Below are 19,779 nucleotides of genomic sequence, written 5' to 3'. Positions count from 1 at the left end.
GTCGTATTGTTCTTTGAAAATATTTCATAAGCAAATGTAATATCGACAAAAGAAAAGCCTTTTAATTTTAATTAAGAAATCCCATGCACCTTACGTCAAATATTCAAAAATAATGTATAATGTGTATTAAAAAAAAAATCAACAGAGTTAAAATCAAATCAAATCTGATCAGATGAGGTAAAAAATATGTTAAAAGAAACTTTGAATTGTTTCTAGACTTTGAAGATATCAATTTGAATATGCGTATAATAATATGCAATATACTCTACTATTCATTTTATTACGCGGATATAATTAATATTCCTAATTAATTAAAAACATAACCGGACAAAGTAACAATATTATGATATATGAAATTGCTGTTACGTTTGTAAAACCGACGTTATTTCTCCCCTGATCCAATAATGCATAAATATGTTATCGCTATTGTTTATATTAATCATGAAAATTGAAGTTTTTCACAATGTTATTGAAATTTTGCAAGTGGAATCAGGAAGAAACATCGACTATTATTTTGATCAAACTAGAAAAGAGGACAGTAGAAATCGATGAACATTCAATTGGCGGAAAATTACGGAGTGAATAGTCTACGAGAGTCAGCAAATTGTCAGATTACGTTCTTCGTCTGATTCATCTTTTATATTAAAACATCTTTTTGGATCAATTAAACATAAAGTTAAATTATTCCGAATTTTTGTAGGTTCCTTGAACTGTATTTTTGTGCCTTAATATATATAAACTTACAACTAATATACATATCTCTAGAGATTATATGAGAAAAGAAATAATAGTATAAATATGAGAAAATTACATTTTTTCTTAATCTTATTTAATATTCTGATTATTTGTGTATATTATTAGATGTTGTGATTAGCTGTGTAACTTGTAGCAAATTTTTTCTACCTTAATATGTGGCATTTAATAGGTGGTATGGACTGGCCAAATTCAAAGTTCGGAGAAATATTTCATATACGCCAACTTAATAGTGTAGATTGTGTGTGCACAGGTTGTAATACACCCTAGGGAATGAATTCCACTCAAATATATGCACTATATAATAAGCAACATGTATCTTTTCTGTCCTTTTAGCTCACCTTACTACATATTCATTACATCAGTAATTTCAATGAATAATCACAGTATGCATAGAAATGTAAATACTCGTACATTTCTTTACACGTATACTGCCTTTAGATACAAATATTCGATACTGTCTTATGCCTAAATAACTTACCGTTAAAAACTTCCCTCCCATGTAAAAAACATTTGCAATAAAATGTATCAATTTATCTTTATTTAACGCATCGATGTAACCATATTCAAATAAACAAATAGGAAAAATCTTCAATTAAAAATAACCATGACGATTCCCTAGAAAATACATCGTAAACTCGTTGGATTAATTGGAAATCCTATATAATAGTTATTTATAAATATCCCCACATAATAATCATAAAATAGAGAAGTGTAGCCATACTGAAGCAAACAGATATTAATAATAACCATAACGGTTTCCCAAAGCGAAAATATTTCACACAGCTCTTGAGTTAAGTTGGGTCTTATAGGACCAGATCTATTTTATGTACACAATAACTCAGATAACGGAATATGATATCGGATAGTAAGCATAATATAATTTTCGACATAGGAGAATGAAAAATATTTCCGAGTTTTATGATCTGATGTAAAATTCGAGAAGACGAGATATTTTTGTGCGAGCAAGTCGCGTTGTTTTAAAGGCGAACTCGATTGTCTTGAAGGATCCCTCGGATACGACGCTTTTCATTGCGAACGAGTTCGACAGTCGAGTAAAAGTGGGAAAGCCGGCGATTTGGCTGCTCGACAAAAAGCTGAGAGATAACGCTTGCGGGGAGGAGTCATTCAACGGGTTACCTCGCATAAAAAAAGGGAACGAAACTGTCGTGAAATCGATTCGCTGTACATTTGTTCGTATACTGTGTCGGCTTAGCTTTTTTTCTCTCTTCTAAAAAACGAAGAAACCAATGATGTGCATTTCATACGTCTATATCTATGTATGTGGCTATGTAATAAATTCGTTCTTTAGAAAAATATCAAAGATCGTTATTCTTATATAACATGTATATTTAATTATTAGTGTGTACTGGTACGTAACACTGAGCAAAAGTTTCCATTTACGATAGATATCTCGGAATGACAATTAGTCATATTTTTAGAATGTAATATCCACAAGCTGAATGTAGAAAAGATTCTTTAGACGTTCTCTTTATGATATATTACTCTTTTGTAGCTTTCCCTGAAATTCATATTTTCTTCGAGCTATTTCATTATTCAAATATCAAACGAAATGATCTTCTATTTTCAATAATCATATTATTAACCACGTCGATGATACAGATTTTCTCACGGCGTCCCACGCGTGCAGGCAACATGTTATTTGAGGATAATTGAAATGAAAGCAATTCCAAGAGCAAATACTGTTATGTACAAATTCGGTTTCATTGTTTATGACTTTCAAATGTATGCCAAATATGATATTTAAAATTCAAATAAATATTGAAATCCAAATTATTTGCTACTTTATTTGAGAGCGATAACTATGTTAAAATATTATTTGGTATTAAGACAAAATGTAAATACACTTCTCGTGTTATCTAGTGAATAAAAATAATATATTTGAAATACATTATTCATTACTTCAAATAGTTATTTTTTATTTTTGTTTCAAATAAAATTTGGCCAATCTGACGAATACATACGTATGTATTATATCTTTAAAGTTTAAGACAGTAAGATAATATAAATAAGTACATTTTATTATATTTGTACGTATCTAAATAAAAGATTGTATATGTGTGTCTAGCAAGGAAGGACATTAGAATGAATGCAGAATCCAATACAAAGCGTAGTAATCCTATTTTGAGAAGTAAATAAAAGCGAAGAAAATAGAAAAGAGAATACAAGCGACACTCTGAAACTGAGATTCTCAAGGGATCAACTATAGTGTACACCACGGTGTATGAGATTCTTCGACTGAGCGCGCCTCTTGTACATATCCGTGTATTCTCAACAAATCCACTTATTCGTGCCAAACTTTGCGTGTAAAACTTCACAGCACGTTTCAATTGTTTGATACAATACAATTTTCAAATTATCTTTAGCCAAGGATCTTTATTCACGTTCCGTGATATTTGTTGAATATAATTTTTATACATTCAATTGAAACTCTCAATTTCGTAAAAACAATTTAAAGAAACTTGGCAGTGCATGAACCGATTTTAAAGTAGTACCTTTATTCAAGTTCTATATTTAATATTCTGTTGAATATTTAATAATATTGAATCCAACTATTTATATATAAATATGCATAATACCAGGTATAAGCTAATACACTACTTCCAAATTAATCATTTTCGAAAGTTGGTAATTTAATTAGAAAGAAAGAAGAACAGGTAACACCAAGGTAACAGGTAACAGGTAACAGAACACCAAGCAATTATTTACGTTTCCATGTGTGATCAAAGTTTGTAGACAATATGCAAGACATGTTATTAAAATACAAAGTAACTGATAATTATTTAAACTTCGATAATTTTGAGGATTGAGTCTTAAAGCTTTGAAAGTTGTCCGGCCCAAAGGCTTGGTATTTAACATAAAATTAAACTTTAAAGTTTCAAGCACTTAAGCTTTATACACCGCCACTTTTGGTATCTTATTACAGTACTTGATATTATATTACACGTTCTTATATTTCATCGTTGCATTATTCTAACTGCAGTGTCTAACATAAAATGCATATGGTTTACAGTTTGCCAGATGAATAAAAGTTTTAAATGAATAATCCCCGACGATTTCAAAAAACTATCAAGTGTAACAATTCAGAACTGTAAGTAAGTACGAAAGTAAGGAATGGCGTCTGTTATTACTTCCCTCCTCTTAACCAGTGCCTGGTAACCACTAGTAACCGCAGGAAAGTGGATAGCGCGGTCGAATATACGGCTAAACCGAAGGAAACCACTGAAAAGATTACGTGTCGTGGACGAACTTACAGCTGAACTGCAAGAGCAATTGCTATGCTAAGAGGCAGGAGATCGTGGATGAATTTACAGCTAAATTCTAAGAAGCCATTGAATGTATTGATGAAATAAAACAGGAGAATTTCTGGTACAAAACGCTAGCAGCACTGTCAAAAGACTAAAGAAAAAAAACGTAAACAGGATCTGGTAACATAATTATTAGACTACGGATATTTATGCGAATTCGTGTTTTTATAAGGACAAATGAAGAAACATTTGTTTTACTTACTAAACGTTATAACAGGTACTAATCTTTGCATATTCTATGTACGTACTTTTGCATGTTATGCACATTTTGTGGATTTTGCAGTTTTAAATTTCTTATAGGTGTATAAAAAAATCACAGTGTAATAATTACGTATATAATAAATAAGTCGTATGATAAAACATCTTTTCAAAGTAAATATTCACAATTTGCTCGATATCCACGCAGGCAAATGGCGTGGAACTTACGAGATTATGGAAAATAAAATACTTCACTACCGTAAAGTGGGTCGCCAAATTCACAAACACCGAAGAAGTTCAGCATTATGATTTTGTTGTTAAAAATCAACGGCGCGTCTATACAGAGAAACGCTAGCACCCGGGAAGCGTTATTTGAAATTATAAATCGTCTCGTACATCTCGTCGCTGGTGAACAACTATCAGCTTTACTTCAAGTGATAGAGGATTAAGTGGCTTCAGAGACCCTATCTGTGCACGAGACACTGACTCTGACTACTGAGGTAAATGGATGGCAATAATAAACTTTAGTTAAAGGACTGTGATGAATAGTACAATACTAATCCTAAAATCTTCCAAGTGAAACCATTGTATATAGTTTCTAATAGAAAAATATAACATTACAGTCCTTGGACTGTGAAGTTAACATTATTGCATTTTTTTGATTACTATTAGATAATTATTTCAAAGATATGTAATGAAATTGTTATTATCATGCAGCATCTGTTGTTTCACTTTTGCGCTAAAGCTTCTCATGAAACATTAAACGTCGTTTACGCTTGCTGAAACAAGAATGAAAATGAGATATAAAAATTCGAGAAAAGTTAAGAAGAAGATATCCTGATTATCACACAAGGTATCTTGGGTGCTTACGTAGAAAAGTCAATAGATGATCAATCGGAATAACTATAATCGTGGAAAATTTATTCTATCAATTCTGAATCTGTCACTATCGCCCGGCTATACTTCAAGCTGTTCCAAAGTTATGATAGATATGATAGAATGGTTGTTATCCTTTTCCTGAAAGTGAGGTTTCTCGGTGATCTCAAGACATTTTTTAATATCTATCGATAACTTTTAAAAATACATTGCCAGCGAGTTTTCTACGTTAATTTAAATAATAAATAATAAATATGGATGGAAAAAGAAGAAACTCGGTTAAAACGATTTCTGACAAAATATACAAAATTTTAATGTATTCTAGAAGATCTTAGTATGATATATCGTGTATGACAATCTCCTTCTTTCTACAACTCTCAGTCGCAGATTTTGCAAGATATCAAAATAAATTGACAGCATCGATATATCAATTTTAGCGTGGTCCCATGCTTGAAAATTTTGGAATATTGGATTGACACGTTTATTTATTTGTACATATTCATCTCTCGATTATAGAAATGTTTACTATTAAATTATGGAAAACAATTTCAACTGTTTTCAGTACTACATATTTCCATTTTGAAATGTTTTATCTACATAAATTATGTATAATTGAAAATTATACTCGTATATTTAACTTCCATTGTTATTTATAAATTAATTAATAAAATGTAAGATTGAAATAAAGAACTGTGTGAACATATAATATATATATACAGGATGGTCTTTAGAATTATAGATGAAGAAAAATGTGTTTCATAACTTTCTCGACCTCATCTTTTATAGTGATTTCAATCCATCAAAAAATAAATTGTAAAAAATAAGTTCTCTTGAATAAGGAGAAACATATATGAATGATCGTTAAAATGTACCAGAAAAAGAGCTAATTGTATAGATACTAAATGACATAAAAAGTGAAATGTAGATAAATAGACAACTTTTTTTAAGATTTACGATGACAGCAAGAAAGACACTTATTAGATTTCATATTTCAATTCTTCAAGTACATTTTCCTATTATCCTATCTTATTTTGCACACTATTAATTGATTAAATTATTACGGATTAAAACGATTATCTAAAGGTCAAGAAATATGAAAGTTGGAAAATAAGAAAACATTCAGATATGTATTTTTCAAGATAATAGCGTAAAAGGTGATTTAAAAAATTTTACCTTTTTAGATGTGTGTTTATGATAATGATGCGGGTGTAGCATACAAACGTAACGATCAATTGCCATACAGACGAGGATAACAGCGCTCTGCTGAGTTAAAGCTCCTCTAAGAAGTGCCTGAAACAATAAAATTTTCACAATTGTAAACAAATCCCTCCAAATTTCAATTGATATTCATTTAAATTACAAAGGCAAGATGTTACGTATTAGCAAATACGAAAACAAATATACTCCATCGTTCTTTTCTTTTTTGTTTGGAAACCGTATTCAAATCGCAAATCAATACGGAATACAATTCAAGTAGTACAACTTAACGTTGCGTTGGTCAGCCATTTACAACTCGACGATGTAATCAATTCCCTGATACAATTGTCGATTGAATTCTGCTTCGAAAGCAATCTTCTGATTCTATTTCACGCGCGCACTTTTCTATTCACGTTTCACTTTTGTATTCTAGCAATCTAGCATGGTTCTAGCATGATTTTTCGCTTTTGGTCTACATTCTACACTTGATCATATTTTTCCCACTTATATCAATACTGGATTGAATATATTATATTTATTACAAAAGGTCCACAATTTTCACCAATATACTGAACATTTAAAGGTAAATAATATTTGTGATTAATCTTTTCATTAACGAGCTTGATTAACGTTAACAGGTCGTTTACAATTACAAAAAAGTCAGAGTCACAGAAATGCGGATGAGAATATATACACACTCAAAAGCTCAAGCTAGTAGAAAAATCTGACAAAGGGAACCTTTTATCTAAACCAAGCTTGTCACGGGTCTTTACTCGTACGTGCATTTTTCAAGCTGTCTGAACAAATACAGATCGGCGAACAGAGACAGCACGTATCCGCGGGCAACTGTCACACTCCGTGAATACGGAGATCAACCGTACTAATAAAGATAAGCAGCACCTAGCGAAAAAACATATCTTACAACTGAACTGCGGATTTTTATCAATTTATAGAGAATCTGAAGAAACAAAATTCCACGCATTGCACATTTCTCAAAAATATGAAAAAACCCCAGTCCGCTTATACCGTTTCTTGCTACACTTTCCAAATCCTCCTGAGGTGATGAGCGTGATAGGTGCAGAAGAATCACTCGGATATTGTTGTTATTTTATGTTTTAGAGGTAGGATCGCGTTAGTTATTATTATGTTATATGGATAATAACTCCACACTTCTCGGAGCAGAAAAACCTTTATTGCACACACTTAGAAGGGTCACAAAAGAATGAATGAAACAAAAGGCAAGAGGTGGTCCTAAAACTATCGATCAGGTCTATCGACCGTGTCTAGGAACAACTTCTAGTTACTTCTTTTGTAACTAGCCGTCAGCATATAGATGGCGAGCGAGAACTCACGTTGTTATTTTCAACACCCCCTCTCAACGGAATTCGAGCGCTCGTCAAACCAATAGTCTCTAGGTGGGCATTATGACTTGGCCTTCCCAAACTTTTCGTTAACAAGTCAGCTGGCATCTCATTCGAGGGCATGTAGCAAATTCCAATGATCCCCTGTTGGAAAATCTCACGAACATAGTGATGTCGGACGTCTATGTGTTTCGTACGACCGTGGAACATTGGGTTTTGTACCAGCTTAGCTGCACTCTGGTTGTCGCAGTATATTTTGGTTGCTCTATCTCCAGCTACTGTATCGAACTTGTTTAGGAATCGTCGTAAGTATACGGCTTCTCTAGTGGCTTCTGTTAGCGCCATGTATTCGGCCTCGGTGCTGGAAATCGCCACACTTTTTTGTTTTCTAGATTCCCATGATATGGCACTATTTGATAATTTGAATATGAAGCCAGTTCTAGATTTCCTATCGACAATATCACCTCCCCAGTCGGAGTCGGTATATCCTGTTAGATCGTCACCAGTGTCTCTGAAACATAGACCAATGTTAGACGTTCCCTTAAGGTAACGTAAAACCCTTTTGGCGGATAACCAATGACTTCTCTTCGGGTTGTCATTAAAACAACTTAGCGCGCTCACAGCATACATTATGTCAGGTCTGGTAGCTATGGCAGCATACATTAGCGATCCGATCAATGACCGATAGGTGCTCGGGTCAAATTCAGGTGAGTCGTCGTCTTTACTAAGGTTTATTTTCGCTTCTAACGGAGTGAGTGCAATTTTAGCATCTCCTAGACCGAATTTCTTCACCATATCTTTAATGTATTTCTCTTGACTTACCCTAACCTCTTTGGTTTCGTTATTTTGGTAGAATTGCAGACCCAAACAAAAATTCAACTTTCCAAGGTCTCTCATTTCGAACCTTTTTATTAAGTTCTCTTTTAAATGATTAAACAACTTATGGTTGTTAGTTGCTACTATCAAGTCATCCACATAAACTGCCAGTATGAGGATTTTATCTTTATCTCTTTTTGAGTAAACACAAGGATCTTCCTCCATTTGTCTAAGGTTGAGTTCTTTCAAGAAGCCATTCAATTTATCAAACCATTGTTTACCCGATTGCTTCAATCCATATAATGACTTCTTCAAGTGATATACATGATCTTCCTTGCCCGGTACCTCGAAATACTTGGCTTGTTGCATATAAATGTCTTCCTTTAAGTCGCCGTAAGTGTACGCCATGGTTATATCCAATTGATATAAGTCCAGTTTCAATTTGGCAGCTAAAGCCATAATGACTCTAATGGAAGTCAATCGAGCCACGGGAGCGAAGGTTTCGTTGTATTCTATGCCCGGTTTTTGAGCAAAACCTCTCGCTACTAATCTAGCCTTTCTGCGCTCAACCTCTCCATTTTCCTTGTATTTGGTCTTTAAGACCCATTTTGATCCAATTGGAGATCTATTCGCTGGGCATTTGACCAATTCCCAAACATCATTCTTAATCAAGCCGTCATATTCTGTTTGCATGGCTTCCTTCCATTTTTCGGCATGGGGTCCAGATAACAATTCATCCACTGACTCGGTCAAATTATCATTGACTAATTGCACCATTTCCTGATTTATTGGGACTGTTTGGTAAATTTTTCTTGGCCTGCCTACGTTTCCTGTACGTATTATGGTTGGTCTTCCTCGCCCCCTCTTAACCACAGATCTATCTTGGCCACTATTTTCATTTTGATCCATGTTTTCATCATCATCGTGTTCTTGCTCTTGAATCTCTTCTGCGGTTTCCTCGTCAAGTTTTTGGTTTATCAATTCATATTTGAATTGTTCATGTTCATTTTCAGTTTCATCATTGTGGCATTCAATATTTTTTTAGGAAGGAAACATCTCTACTTATTATAATCTTTCTTTTATTTGGATTCCATAATCTGAATGCTTTTGCTTCGTCGGCGTATCCAACAAAAATGCATTTTGTTGATCTTGCTTCAAACTTACCTTTATCGGGCCGCTTATTTAGTGCATAAGCTTCAGTGCCAAAAATTTTTAGATGATTCACACTTGGTTTCCTTTTGTGCCAAATTTCATATGGTGTTTTACCATGAACTGTTGGGCATCTATTTCTAATATATGATGCTGTGTTAACAGCTTCCGCCCAAAAATGAATAGGTAAGTTTGACTGTATCAACATACATCGTGCCATCTCCACGAGTGTCCTGTTCATTCGCTCAGCCACTCCATTTTGCTGAGGTGTATGGGGAGTTGTAAATGCCCTGCGAATACCACATTTTTCCAATTCATTTGTGAACTCCTTTCCTAGATATTCTAAACCATTGTCAGTCCTGAGGGCTTTTATCCTTTTTCCTGTTTGTCTTTCAACTAGGGCTTTAAATTTCAAGAATGCGCTCTTAACCTCATCCTTTGTCTTGAGGATATACACATGTACTAGCCTTGAAGTGTCATCTATAAAGGTGGCAAAATACCTTGCTCCGCCTACAGATGCTTGTTTTATAGGACCACATACGTCAGAATGTATCAGTTCCAATATTTCTAATTTTCTTAGTTCGGACCTCTTTGGTATTGGGATTGCTGCCTGTTTGCCTTTCAGACATACTTCGCAAGCATTCATTTTACTCTGTCTTATGTCAGGTAGACCGTTTACCATATTCTTATTTATTAATTTCCACAGGTCAGATTCGTTCAAGTGTCCATATTTGTAGTGCCAGTCCATAAGTGTATTTTTGTTTTCACACACCATACCAACATATTCAGGTCTTGTATCTACAATATACAAATCCCTTTTGCGACTTGCGGTGGTAATGATCTCATCCTTCTCCCCAAGTATTGTGGCCGTCGTATTTGTGAACATGATTCTTTTTCCTTTCGCTGTAACTTTTGATACCGAGATCAAATTTGCCTTTAATTCTGGTACGTACAATGCATTTTCCAATCGGAATTTTTCAAGTTTATTTTTTTTGTAACTAAATAGTATTGCAGTACCTTTACCTTTGATTTGTGCTAATTTGTCATTCGCTAATCTTACCCTTTGATTTTTGATTGGCTCTATGGATTCAAAACAGTTTATGTCACAGCACATGTGTGACGTCGCACCACTGTCAATGCACCATTCCTTCGGTAATTCCACATTTGTATTCAACGAGATATCAGTAATAATACTATTACCCTGATCATCTTCGTCCTGAGTGTTGGAAATATGTAGGCATTGTTCAGTGTTGGGTATTTCAGGGACTTGGGCTAGTTGAGCTTTATGATCATCATTTTTCCTTTTTAAACATTGATTCGCCTTATGTCCACGTTTGTGACAATAAAAACATTCAATGTGTTTTGCCTTATTAGCTTTAGTAAGTCCATTCTTATTTAAGAAATTTTTATTTTTATCATACCTTTTGTATTTGTTTGAATCTTCCACTTGTAGGGCTTCCTGGTGATCGCTCGCAACATTCGAATTACGACGGGAATTAGCTTCTTCTAATAGCTTTGTCCTGAGTACTTCTGGAGTAGGCAATTGATCCCGCGATTCGATCGCACATCTAAAATTTTCATACGTGCTCGGGACGCTGTATAACAATAGGATTGACAGCAGATCATCAGCAATTTCAATGTCCATTTCCTTTAGCTTATCCACGTGGCTGAAAAAATTGTTTAAATGATCGGACATATTTTCATTACCGGACATTCTCGCGAACAATAATTGTTTCAGGAGCGTGGCCTTCCTTGCGGGTCCTTTGGATTCGTAAACCTCCTTTAATTTATTCCATATTTCGTGTGAAGTTTTGCAATGCTTCACGTGACATAGCTCACTCGAGCTCACGGCAAGAATAATATCAGCTTGGGCTTTACCATCCCTTTTATTCCATAGAGAGGCTTCATCCGCTGCTTGGGGTTTACTTATTGTACCATCCACATATTCCCATAAGTCATCCTTAACGAGTATTGCTTTCATTTGCATTTTCCACGTGTCGTAATTTTCTCTGTTTAGTTTTTCAATATTAGAACTCATTCCGCTCGACATCTTTACGTTCTTCTAATTATTGTATTATAACTCAAGCAATTTTTTTTTGATAAGGCGTCTTTACGATATTCAACACTGAATCATCGACCACGTGCTCCCCCCTTTTTTTTTTTTAGGTTATCTTCTGCGCTCCCTAATATTCTCACTATTTAAAATATTTTCAATAAAAATAATAACTAATTATCGAACCTGGGCCCATAACCTGTTGTTATTTTATGTTTTAGAGGTAGGATCGCGTTAGTTATTATTATGTTATATGGATAATAACTCCACACTTCTCGGAGCAGAAAAACCTTTATTGCACACACTTAGAAGGGTCACAAAAGAATGAATGAAACAAAAGGCAAGAGGTGGTCCTAAAACTATCGATCAGGTCTATCGACCGTGTCTAGGAACAACTTCTAGTTACTTCTTTTGTAACTAGCCGTCAGCATATAGATGGCGAGCGAGAACTCACGTTGTTATTTTCAACAGATATATTTAACAATGAATATTTATTAACATATATTGTACGTGTATACTTATGCGTAGAATGCGCGATTATTATTATCGGTTCGCGGTTACAAGTTCGAACTCGGAGCGATACGCTTCGATGTGCGATTCGAGTTGGAGGATGATTGTCGAAGATGTCGAGAAACTCGGATCAGTTATTACTGCCTACTACCAACGAACAATTCGAACGGGCGTCTCACGACTCGTCTAACGACTCACTTTCCGTCACGATGATGCTGCTTAGGAAAACTATGATTGAGTGTGTCTAAGGATACGATATCATCGGATTCGTTGAGGAAAGCGTTGGTTCGGAAAGTGAGGCAAATGGACATCGCTGTTAATTGGCTAAATTTTGAGTTGGTGCTTGGAAAAGGATGTTGACCACCCTTGAGAGAAAGTTACTAACGGGAAGCGTCGTACGTGAGAAAAGCAGATTTCCAGTATCTTCCCGTAGTGGGTGGTATGTATAGGGACTGTTAAGACAAAGATTATTTGTCATTTTGGAGGACCTTAGTTAAATAAATCCTAAGATTTATAGTGGGTCCTTAGGCTAACTGAAAATATTCTGTAAGAATGTATCGATATCTGGCAATCATCTTGTCCGAAGGATAGGGTGTCTTGTCTTTGTGTAGCGAGCCACGGGACAGAAACCGTTGGAAAGTTTGCTGTCGAGTACCGCTACACTCCTATGCACTAGCTGAGACATCTCACGCAACTGTACCCAAACACGCTTTTAGGAGCAACATTATAAAAATCATATTTTGCAAGTTCTTCACGTACGCGCGAAGCATTCTTTGTGTACCAACAGAGCTTAAGCGGGTTAAAGAAGATCTCCCGCTTGAAGTCAAAATGTCTAGTTTCGAATGTGATGTGCCAAAGGCGACACAACGTGATTCGATGAATCAGTGACGCTGGTGTATCCATAAAGTAGCGACCACGAAGAAAGGAGTTAGGGGACGAGAGACGTCAGAGGGTAGTATACGTTTAAGATGGTTGCCATGGTGACCGTTGGCGTACAGCCAGGAAAAAGCTCTGATAATCTGGAGGGGCTAGGATCGCCCTGGCCTCGTTTCGGGCTATCCTCGAGACACTCCCGAGAGACCTTAACCGAATATTTTCACCACAAAACGAATTTACTCAATCGTTCCTCTAAGCAATTCACAGCTCTTCAATCTCTTGGTTAGTTGCTTTACCCGAACGAAAAGTCAGGTTAACTCTCATCCGATGGGGACGAAAACAGTAGGGCACGGAATTGGAAATGTATCTTTCTGACACGTGTTATCTTCATGCGCGACGTTACTGTTGTTGGTGACAAGTATGCTACGTATTTATATCGTCCCTCCAAGTAATTTATAACTCTTCGATCTTTTTATTAGTTAATGTGAAAAAATCAGGTTGGTATTTATACGACAAGGATAAAGTCTAGTAGGGTACAAAATTTGAAATGTTTCTTCCTTGCACTCTACAACTTTATATTTAACATTATTGTTACTGCTAACGAAGATAATACATGTCTATGTCGTTTCATTAATTTAAAGGAAGACTAGCATAAGTTAAACAGCAATGAATTTTGTGAATGAATTTTTTAAAACAGTTTTTGCAGGTTTCTGCTGCATTCAATATTAAAAATATTTCATAAAGCGTAGAACATATGATAGATGAAATTCGATATTCTGAGTAGTGGGTGGTATGGAATAGCATTGAACATTCCAAGCAAGGTTCAAAGTAGGAGAACGACAGAACTTTCCAATCAATGTAACATAACAAAGTACTTGCATGTGGATTATAATATTTTTTAAAAATTATTATTTAATTTATTCTTGTTTTGTTATATCTATTATTGACATCTAGATATTATAATATTTCATTGAAACCCATAATGGTAAGAGATATCAAAGTACAATTTATTCTATCCCATAAACTGTCAAAACTTTTATATCGTGATCTAAAAACGTCTGCTAGTAATTGCTATCTAAAGCTTTCCATTCGTATTCGTATTCATTCGATATTGTACAAAGTCTTTTTAGATTGGTAGCATCGCAAACCATACCTTCTGTATCACGTGAACTGAATAATTCACACGATGATTTTATGTCAGCAATAAATGTTGTCGCTTGCGTTATTGGTTCTAGGCGAGGCAATAAAGTATTTCCCTCTCAATTGTGGCATTTTCGAGATATGTATTGTACGAATGTGTCACGATACAGAATTTTCTCTTAATTTATAATACATGAAATTGAATGTAATTTAATACTTTCATGATTATGATATGAATAGCTTTTTACATTCCAATAAATTAATAAGTTATTATTTTTACAATGTTGTCAATTTCATTGTTCATCGAATTATAGGTGCTGCTAGTGCTGATTGTTGGATAGAAACGAGAATAATAGAAACGTAAAATAGTTTAGATACAGGAATGTTCGCACCTTTACATACAACATTTAAGACAAAATGATATAAAATTAATATCTGTATATAAATTTATATACAACAGTTTACTGTAATTAATATGACTTATCACAAAACGTAATCAATAATTTTAGAAATATAATAACATCATAATGAAATACAGCATTACAGGGACACATTTAATGTATTGTCTGCATCGTCTGGTGCCAAGTAGTCTGGTTGTACTCCATTATAAACTCATATGTCATTTTATATGATTTTATGGAGAATTTATAATTGCATAATTTATATAACTTTATGATTTTATAATTCATATTATGTTATATACATGAATTCCTATTCGTCGCAAAACCATGGTATCTGTCAAAGTTCATTCCTTTCTGTGAAATATTATATCAGCAAGTGAACTATGAACAATATTGTGCAGCAAGTGAAATATTATATCTTTCTTTACATAAGAACTTCTTTTCCATTCTTGAAGTTTGAATTTTTAGAATCATCGACACGTGTCTTGTTTTTTAAACCAAAATGTTCCTAGTAGTATCTCTGCTCTCTCACACACACAGGATTGACAAGGCTGAAAGAGAAGTTTCAGCAGGCTCTGCGTAATTTTTATTCAGTAATATTAAACATTTGATTCAGTAATTTTATTGAGCGCAGTAATGAATATGTATTTGATCCGTTGTACTGAATTTATAATCGTTATTGGGTTATATCGTGATTGAAATGACGAATGGCATTATTATATTGCATACCAATTATGGAATCATTTTTAAACGTTATATCTTATTACTATTTATCAATAATCAAATTCGTATCTATAACACTATTTCTTCAGCGGGTTCTATTAATGAAATGTTTTATGATACACATGGTTATTATACGATTTGAATAATTTTGCAACTTTAATTAAAAAGACTAATCCTCGTGGACTGAATTAAGTGGACACTTTTTGGTCTCAAATAGAATCAAGTCGTTTGGTCCAATCAAATTTTGGTATATTTTGTTTTAAAAAGTTAAGAATTAATTCTATCTACTACTGTGCATATGTAAATAACTCTAATGGTAAGAATTAACAATTCAATCGTGTGAAATAAAGACTAATAAAAGTATAATAATAAAATAATAACATAGCTAAACGCATGGATCTTTTCAATCTGAGAAAGTTTTATCATATAAAAAAAAAGTTTATCTAAATTTCATAGAAAAATATTCCCTGTATAGAAGAAGCTTATTTGAAAAAGTTTCTATTTTATAAGATATCAAAATACATCACTGTACATTTTTAGGTTTTCAAGACCATTTCAATATTTTAAAGCATAAATTTTAGAAGCAAAAATACAGTAATATCTTTTGATCCGTATCATTTAAACAGATATTTAAAAAAAAAATTTAAAAGAAATATATTTTCTAGCATGGAATTTAAAACTTTACGATAATTTACGTGATAAATTATAGTGGATATGAAACCAGATGTCCATCCTTAAATCATTATTTACTACTACATTACATTACCACATTATTTAGAATCGTTGCTAAATGCCAGATGTGTAAAATAGTTGACAGTAAAATGAAGCTTATATATTAAACCGGAAAATAATATAACCGAATGTCTGATTTTACCAGGATCTTAAACTTCTCGAGTATCGAAAATACGATGCAATAAATTTCACCGTTACATTACGTCAAGCAAAGTTAAAGTAGAGGAGGAAGAAAAAGGGGAAACGAAAGCAAGATTATGATCAGGAACTTCGATAACGTGTAACTACCAACTAGTGGAAGAAATACCGGAAAAGGCACCGACTGCAGGAAGCACAGCTGCAAATTCCTGACGGTGATAATTTCCTTAGCACGGTATGAACAGGCTGCTGACATTTCCCACCCATTTTTCTTCGATTTCCGCTAGGAAATTCCCTAAGACGTAGAGGTTGGTGTACCGCGGTGTAACGTAATAAAATAAAAAAGATATATGCACAATAATTCGCACCACCTATTGAATATCGATTATCAATAGAACTAAAATATTATTGTAGTATAGGAGAAAAACCCTAGGTAATTAAGAAGGTCTACTTGATGATAAGTCATCCACGTCTGTGGAATATTTGCGTGCCACGTATACAGTGCAGTATGGAGGAAAAATCCTAGGTAATTAAGAAGGTCTATTTGACGATGGATCATCCACGTCTGTGAAACATGGGAGTGCCGGGTATACCGGAGCCATGGTATAAGAGGTAGCCGTGAGACAGTTGAGAGGGAGAGTGTTGTCAGCGTTGTCAAGGAGTATGGTCGGCGTGAAAAAGAACCGTTGTGACGAGAGGAATGAGTGATGAATGATGATTGCGTGTATATAGGCTAACGGAGCATCATATACTTGATTTTATGTTGGCGTGAACGATATTGAAAGAAATCATACCGTTACCAAACCTATTAGCACTATATTTTCCCACATTACCATATAATTTAACACTATATAAACTCATATTATACATGTTTTTAATCCTAAATTCCCATAACAAAAGATAATCTATATTACATTCCGCGCATTTTTCTCAGTGAATAAAGATATTAGAGTTTTTACTAATAAGCTCGTAAAACCTCACAGTTTCAAAAAATACAACAGCAGACGGATAAGAAATTTCATTTCACCCCCGTTAAAGTTTCGTAAAGTCAGCCCCGCCATTCTTTTTGTTGAGTCAGCGCGAACTGTGGTGGGCGCGATTCGAACGTTGCACGATCGATCGGTGACATATGAAAGAGCTTTCTCGCCGGCCGATATATCAATCGCTAATGTAAATTTGAATTTTTATATGTTCGATTCGGTCCTCAGAAAATTATTGCGAGTGAAATTTTTCCTCTCTTCCTCTCTTTCTGTTCACATAGTTCACATGGGCGATTATCTTTTCGATCCTTCTCTTTTTGGGAGAATTTGCATATTATAAAAATTTAAAAAAAGAATAGAAAAGTTATTGGTTGGATAATATTCTTATAGCTAATACATTTAAATTCCAGAAGTATCATATGATTCTAAGTAAAGTTCAACGTAAAAATCACAACACAGTATCTGTATTTGTATTTTTTTTAAATTAAAGCGAAATAACAGTTTGTTACATTTACTGAAATTTCTTTAAGGTATGTTTCTATAATCTTTTTAAGTACGAGTCCTCCATGAAAATGTGTGATCTTCAGCTTAAGGCAATCCCCAAAAAGAGTTGACTCACGCTAAGCTGATGCATCATGTCTCGCACACGAAGCGTACTACTTTGTTCCAAGACCAATTTTTAGCAGATTTCCGGGGCATAAAAGTAGCTGTAAATTAAAGTTACTGGATTTTGTTCGCCGTAATTCTGTCTAGTTCAGTCACTGTTCCAAATAGAGCCGTAACTTTGACTCTCTTGAATTTCAGTTTAATTACCATTGGTTGTTAACGAAATATAATCATTCACCAAGAATTATACATATTATACCGTTAAATATTATATAAGGCGATTTAGGACAATTTTTATTCGACAAGAATTAACAATTTCAAAAACAGATTTGTTGCAAAGTAAGCATTAAAAGTAAATTTATTCTTCAAGTTCTTAAAATTTATTTTTTAAAATTCTCTAAAATTATACTTATTCGATGTTTCAAAAGTGGAATTACTCTTTCTTGTTACTCTAGAATTTATATAGCAGTTCCTTTTTCTGTTATAGATTTCCTGGCTTTTGTTAGACATACAATTTCTAATAGTACAACTTTATTGCGTGTTCCTTACTAATGAAATCCACGTAATAAATTTTGTTTCCTACTTTTCTCATTATCTTCCTATGTTGCTTTCGTCTTTAGATACTATATACTTTTTTACTTTTTTTGTCCTTGTCTGGTACATTTTTCTAGCTCAGTTTCATTCTTGTCTAATATATGTCTAGTATATATCTCGTCTCTATTCTCATAATCATATACCTTCTTCCGTCTCTATTTATCACGAAAAAATTTTTAAATTCACAAAATTATGGGATATTCGACGAGACAAAGAATTATATATTTTCTATAGATGAACTATATTTACACAAAATTTAAAAAATTTTAATTTTTTGGATCCTTTAATTTTTCTTATCGACCAAGGATCAATACATTCGAAAACTGAATGTGCTTTTTTAATTTAAAATCTATAAGAGAGAATGAAGTAATTCCGAGAATTTTTGGGCTAGTCCCAATAGCTACTGTGGGAAATTTCCTCTGGCTCTTAACAATTTGGCTCTTAATTCTTTAGACAATTAGTCTCTGGAGTAGCAGTGCATGGGCGCCTGCGAAGAACCTTCGAAACCTTCTAATTTACGGCACGTATATATGCCCCAGCAACGAAAATAGTGGTTTCTTTAAAGTTTAAAGTTTCGAGACACGTACCAGTATCTTTTTTACCAATCATCAGGTCCCTCGAGTTACAACGTGAACTGTACTTGCAGCAAGTGTTAATAATATTACTCGACTTCGAAGAATATGCAAATGTGGACAAAATGAAATTAAGACCAAATATAAAAATACATTATAAATGGCAAATTGTTCTTGGCTATCCAAATTATTACTCGATATGTACATGTTCGTTTAGAAATTATTTATTACAGAGAATAACATATATATAATATTGAAATAATAAAGAATTCGAGATATTCGTGTTGCTCGTAGCTTTTAGGCATGAATGAAGTAATACGCGTAAACATCGCGCATCATACTGCATATTCGTAACAGAAACTTCATAGAGTACTGTCCAACTTGAACTCACTTGGAAAGTCTCTTCTACTTTGCTTGATGAGAGTATGTATTACATACTCTGCGCTAATGCAGAACTACTAGTTTGTTCTCTTGTGTTTACACACGAGGTAGACAAACCAGGAAATTGTATTATAACAAATCTGTCAGTTTTCTTGAAGTATCCGTATCTTACGTCTTACGGCAATAATAGATAAAGCGGAACGTAAAGGGGGACTTTTGTGAATTACGCTGTCATAGAAAAATGAAGTGAAGGACGTGAAAAACAGCACCATCAATATGCTTACGAATAAAATAGAATGTCACATACATGTAGCTTTGAAACTATGTATAAAGGGTAGCTAGAATCAAAGAAGTGCGAGTGACACTTTTCTGATACAGAGGAAATTGAGTTTAA

General features: G+C 33.9%; 2 protein-coding genes across 6 annotated transcripts in view; both read right to left on the bottom strand.

Annotated features, from left to right (window-relative positions):
• LOC126919871 (trace amine-associated receptor 9) overlaps positions 1-19,779 on the bottom strand; it is a 117,908-nt gene that overhangs the window by 54,033 nt on the left and 44,096 nt on the right. For all 5 annotated transcript variants that reach the window (XM_050729524.1, XM_050729526.1, XM_050729525.1 and 2 more), the window contains one exon: positions 6,330-6,446. In XM_050729524.1, coding sequence (XP_050585481.1) covers positions 6,330-6,446 — 117 coding nt within the window. The remainder of the gene's footprint in view (positions 1-6,329; positions 6,447-19,779) is intronic.
• Positions 7,454-8,711, bottom strand: LOC126919890 (uncharacterized). The gene is made up of 2 exons (XM_050729567.1): positions 8,537-8,711; positions 7,454-8,457 (listed from the first exon to the last, which is right to left on the bottom strand). Exon 2 carries the CDS (start codon positions 8,375-8,377, stop codon positions 7,676-7,678), a length of 702 nt encoding a protein of 233 aa, XP_050585524.1. The 5' UTR covers positions 8,378-8,457; positions 8,537-8,711; the 3' UTR covers positions 7,454-7,675.

This window comes from Bombus affinis, chromosome 8, assembly GCF_024516045.1.
Source record: "Bombus affinis isolate iyBomAffi1 chromosome 8, iyBomAffi1.2, whole genome shotgun sequence".
NCBI classification, from domain to species: domain Eukaryota; kingdom Metazoa; phylum Arthropoda; class Insecta; order Hymenoptera; family Apidae; genus Bombus; species Bombus affinis.
The sequence above is the reverse complement of the archived record's forward strand: the minus strand, read 5'-3'. Positions and strand labels throughout refer to the sequence as shown.